Here is a 5,718-nt window from a genome sequence, read left to right as displayed (position 1 = left end):
ATTTCTAGGCATTAGTATTTTAGTGTATTCATTACCAATTTTAGTTGCATCACTTTATTACTATCTGCTTTTTAGATCTCTACAGTGACCTTGATAAATGTTCTGACCAAGGCATAATGAATTATGGTGTTTCCATGACAACTCTGAATGAAGTATTTTTGAATCTAGAAGGCAAATCAGCAATTCATGGACCAGGTATAAAAATGTGTGTCTAACAGAAAATTAAGAAAAAGGAAAAAGAAAATGACCAAGTATTAATTCATATTTGTAGATTTTTATGTGGAGTTATGGCTAGAATGGATATTACATATACAATAAGATTGTCCACTTTTAAAAGTATCATAATTATTTATATCTACATAATCAGGCTTAATGCTAGGGAAATTACTTTATGACGGCCTCTCATGTTAGTAACGGTCACGTCCCTTTGCAATGCCCACTTCTCCCTTGTCATCAGTAGCTCTCTGTGAATTTGCCATGAATTCTGGCTTTGTCTCTTAATTTCCATTCCCGTATAAAAATGTACTCTTACTTAGCTAATGAACTAATTCTAGTTAATGTATTAATAATAGATGTTTAATAAGATGGTGTCTCCCCTTAGTTTACTTTGTAATAATGTGAAGGAGAATTTAGGATCCTACTATGTGCCAGCCATTGTACTCAGCTGATGGATTATATTGTTCTTGATAATAACTTCATGATGCAGGCGAGAAAACTGAGATTGAGAGAAGTTGAGCGACTAGCCAAACCATGCAGCTAACGTGTGGTGTATGTGGGATTCGAACAGGAGGTCTTCCATGGACTTTCTGTCACTTAAACACCACAGTGCCTTGAAATGTCAGTCATCAGTGATGAACCAATTCCATGGAGGAGATTCCAGATGACAGAGACACTCAGCTCTTAGAAACTCAACTACATAAATTAATCCTTGTGCTTTCGCATAAAACTCACGCTGCAAAAACCCCTTGGTGAAGAGCTGCTGCCATTGGTATGAAAGAGTAAATGTTTTCCAAGAGGCCTAAACCATGCTCAAAAATCAATTTACTCATTAAACTTGGATTCATTACATTTGAAGGAAAGATTTTGAATATAAGACTTATAGATATAGCTTAACTTGTTAGAAGTGTTGTTTTAAATATTCTAACATAATTTTCAAAATTTCTAAAGAGAAAGTAAATAACATAGCTTATTATAATGGCTTGTTACGTGGTTACAGATTTGGGCATACAGAAACAGGAGGAAATGGATGAGATAAGAGATACTGGAATTGAGTCCGAAATGCAGCAGGCTCTTTGTTCTCTTCCTGGATTGAGAATGGTGGTCAGTAATGGAACTCTCTGGAGACGGCAGGTCTGTGCAATGGCAAGGCTTCGCTTCTTAAAGTTAAAGCGCGAGAGGAATGTTCTTTTGTCCATGTAAGTATCAGACTACTATAAATCTCTTTAGTCAATATATGCGAAAAGATTCAAATATGAAAAACATAAGTATTAATTTCTTCATTCATTCAGTAATTTTTTGAGTGCTTATAGTACTGTCCTACAGTAGCAAACACAACTGGCAAGGCCTTTAGGTTTACTGTCTGTAGGGGAGAAAAATACCAATTAAATAATTGCCCATTAGATGTTAATCGATATCCCAAATCTTGATTGAAAACCTGTTATGTGCTAGGCATTGTTCTAGGTACGTTGGTTATGTTAGCGAGCATAAAAAAGTCACAGATCCGTGCCCCTGTGGTATTTACCTTCTGGTTAGGGGGAAAAGATAAAAAATAAGAAATACATAAGAACTAAATTATATAGTCGGTTATACAAAATAGTGTAGAGTTAGGGGGTGGAGGGAGCTTGTGGGAGTTGGGAATTCGTTACAGTTCTGAACAGGGTGATTGATGCTGGCCTCACTGAAATGGTCACCTTTGAGCCAAGATTAGAAAACGTGAAGGGATGAAAAAGTAGTAGGGGAGAATAACAGTTCAGAGAAGAAATCATCTATTGTTTTGCCAAATCTTTCTACTTGCCAAAAAGGAAATCATTAAGGTTTTAGAAAGAGAAGGTCCAAAAGTAGACAACTGTTTTGAGGTGCTTGCCCATGGAGGGAAGTAGAAAGATAGAAGAGCACCTGAAGGGAGATTGAAGTCAGGAGGAAATTTCGTTTATTTTCAGTGAATGGGAGGTGTTAGAACATGTTTCAGTGATGATGGGGATAAGACAGTAGAGTGAAAATAATGGAAGTTGAGCTAACTGAGCAAGGTGTCAGGGAGGGTGACAAGGGACTGGATCCAGAGCAGTCTTGAGAAGGACCAGCCTTTGATAGGAGCAAAGACGTCATCGATTACAATGGAAGGAAAGAATCAGAGGAGGGTTGCATCTGTGGATATTTTTTCTTTTCTTTTGGTGGTAGTAACGCCAGGGGGAGTTTCTGTCTGATGATTGTATTTTTTTTTCCCCCTATGAAATGTAAGGCTGAGAGTGAGGGAGAAGGAGGCAGAGCCTGAGGCCTGATGAGAAAGTACTCATTGCAAGGAGTGGATTCACAAACTCATTAGAGAAACAGAAAGATTGCTTGGAAGTGTTTTTACTTGTCGTTGGAGTCAGTGCAATGAGCTCCAGCATCTGGAAGTCGTGTATTATGTATTGCATCTAGCTTCATGAAAATTAAAATACATGTATTTTAACAGCTGATGATAGTTAAAATTTTACTTGAAATTGTGTAATTGCAAGCGTGACAGGTTGATAGGGCTTCTTTCCCTTTAAAATTCCTAGGCAGGCTGTTTGAGGCTCCTGGTATGTCATAAAGCCTCTGCCCACGTTGTCCTTCGTAACCAGCAAGCTCCCAGAGGAACCCCCCGGAGCTTACCTTCTCTCATCATGTTCCGTTACTCTCTGACACTTTGCACTATGATATGAATTTTGAGCCCATTTTCAGATTAGTCTCACGTTCAGTTTCATTTTATGGAATCATGTGTCGTGTGTTGAATCTCCATAGGTTGCCATTTATAGGGCATGCTTTTGACTTACATAATCAGAATGAACATATTTTAGACTCACATTTTAATTTTCTTTTATTTAGGTTACTGGTACTTGGAATTGCTTGTATTCCCACTATTTGTCAGTATATAATGTATATGATATTTCAGCAAACTCATCATTGGGAGCTTTCATCCAGTATGTATTTCCTTTCTCTGAAACAACCCCCAGAAGCTCCTCTTAGCAGGCTGTTGATCATCAATAATACAGGTGAGAAATAGGCCTGACATTTAGTCTTATTTTTTATCCTCAAAGACCTTTAGAAAGCACAAACCTGAGAGACGAAAAGACCTGTATTCAAAACAACTTGAGGGGAAATGGAGAAAAAGTTGTGTGTGTCCAGCTGTCCTTATTTTCAAATTAAGGAAACTGATAGGCTCATATTTAAATTGAAAAATAATGGACATAATGGAAAACATCAAGTTTACTTAATTTCATAAAGGCATTTTGCATGGGTCGCTAGTACTGTAAACATCATTGCAAGGCAGTGAGAGTTAGCAGGTTACATGATGAGTAGGACTGATTTGTTTCACTAGAACAAGCCTGGGTCATGAGGTATGTATTTTGTGCATACTATTTATAATTACAAACATTACCGTGTTTGGGAAAAGTTTATAAAAGTCACTTATTAAAGTTTTATTTCTGTGACAATTGCGAATCTAACTCTCAGGCATGAACTCTGTTTACTTTAGAAGATTTACAAGATAAATTGAACATTTTCTGAAAAGAGTCCCTTACACTGAAGATGGTAGATTGGAGTCTGACGTCCCAGCATCAGCATGAATTTCATTATATTCTTTGAGAGTGAGGGTCTTTATCATGTTATTCTGTGTATTGCTTAACATGAGAGGAAATCACTCGTATTTTAAAGCTTTGATGTTGATTTTTGTTTCTTTTTTGCTGCCTTCTTTCATTGACTACATTAGGATCAAATATTGAAGACCTTGTACACTCATTGAAGCGTCAGGATATAGCTTTGGAAATAGATGACTTTAGAAACAGAAATGGTTCAGATGATCCTTCCTACAATGGAGCTATCATAGTGTCTGGTGACCAGAAGGTATGTTTGCCTCCATGTACTGTTTTAGCATGAATGAGTTTTTGCCACATTCCAATACTTTAGAAATAAAGAAAAGCAACTCAACTATTCTATATCAGCATAAGTTAGCATGCCACGTTGGTCCTTTTTTGAGTAAGGCATGAAATTTGAATCCTTTAAAGGGCGCATTTCCATCTTCAGTAATTTCTTACTGAAATTAAGGGGGTCGTTTTTTATTAGTGATTTTGTTTGTTATAAAAGCAATGCATGTTTTGTGACAACTGGATAGACCTTGAGGGCATTATGTTAAATGAACTAAACCAGACAGATAAAACTAATACTGCATGGTATGACTTATATAAGGAATCAAAAAAAAAATCAAACTCATAGAAACAGAATAGGAAAGTGCTTGCCAGAGGGTGGAGGAAATAGGGAGAGGTCGGTAAAAAGGTACAAACTTTCAGCGATAAGATGAATAAGGTCTGAGGACCTAAGGTACAATGTGGTGACTACAGTTGATAACACTTATTATATAATTGAAATTTTCCGAGCGAGAACTTACATGTTCTCATATATAGACACATGTGAGGTGATGGATGTGTTAATGAATTATTGTATAGATGGGAGGAATCCTTTCACAGTGTATAGATATGTATACTTTAAGTATCTTTCAGTTTTATCTGTGAATTATACCTCAATAATGCTGGAAAAAGCAATGCATGTTTAGTAGAGAAATTCAAACATTACTAGAGTCTATACTATAGAAGGTAAAATTTTCTCCATAATTTCCATGTAGTTCTGTTAATAGTTTGGTAGATATCTTTTACACTCTTTTCCTTTATTAAAACACAAATTCACTATCTGTAGAATGATCTCATTTGAAAATATATTTTGAAATTGGGATCGAATTAGAGGAGTCCTGCAACTTTCTTTGTCACATAAAATCTAAATCTTTGACATCCTTCCATGTTAGTGAATGTTAATCTATTTTATTAACAGAACAAGTCACTTGAATTACAAAAGTAATGCATTCTTATATCAATTCAAAAAGGCAGAAGTGTCAAAGAGAAATTAATAGTCTCCTTCTCACCCTAATTCCACCCTGGTAATAATGTAAACTACAAGTATACAAAAATATATTTATTTTAAGAATTTAGAACTTATATTTGTGTGGGTTGTTGTTTTTTTTAAGGATTACAGATTTTCAGTTGCATGTAATACCAAGAGAATGAATTGTTTTCCTGTTCTTATGGGAATTGTTAGCAACGCTCTTCTTGGACTTTTTAACTGTACAGAACTTATTAAAACAGAGAGAAGCACATTTCCTTTGGTAAGTGTAATATTGACTTATATAAGAGGCAGTATAGCAGAGGGATAAAAGGGAGAACTCTAGAGCCTACCGTCTGAATTTGAATCCTGCTTCTGCTACCTGTTAGCAAGTTTCTTAGCCACTCTTTGCCTCACTGTCCTCATCTATAAAACGAGAAATACAGTAGTATCTACTTTCTATGATTATCATGAAGATTGAGTTTACTAAGTGCGTAGAACAGAGCCTGACATATACATTTTTCATTCATTCTACAAATACTTCTTGAGTATCTGCCATGTCCTGGTATTTCTGGGAGCTGGGGATACAGCATAAACAGAAGAGACAAG

At 36.0% G+C, this 5,718-nt stretch overlaps 1 protein-coding gene across 1 annotated transcript in view; it reads left to right on the top strand.

The window, feature by feature from the left end:
* The window catches only part of LOC109371348 (ATP-binding cassette sub-family A member 10), a 60,545-nt gene that overhangs the window by 31,334 nt on the left and 23,493 nt on the right, over positions 1-5,718 (top strand). Inside the window, 5 exon segments of the mRNA XM_019623805.1 lie at positions 76-195; positions 1,217-1,415; positions 3,067-3,233; positions 3,950-4,083; positions 5,255-5,392. Of these exon segments, the coding sequence (XP_019479350.1) occupies positions 76-195; positions 1,217-1,415; positions 3,067-3,233; positions 3,950-4,083; positions 5,255-5,392 (758 nt within the window).

This window comes from Hipposideros armiger, unplaced genomic scaffold (genome assembly GCF_001890085.2).
Source record: "Hipposideros armiger isolate ML-2016 unplaced genomic scaffold, ASM189008v1 scaffold_562, whole genome shotgun sequence".
NCBI classification, from domain to species: domain Eukaryota; kingdom Metazoa; phylum Chordata; class Mammalia; order Chiroptera; family Hipposideridae; genus Hipposideros; species Hipposideros armiger.
Note: the sequence above shows the minus strand (reverse complement) of the source record. Positions and strands in the feature narration are given on the sequence as shown.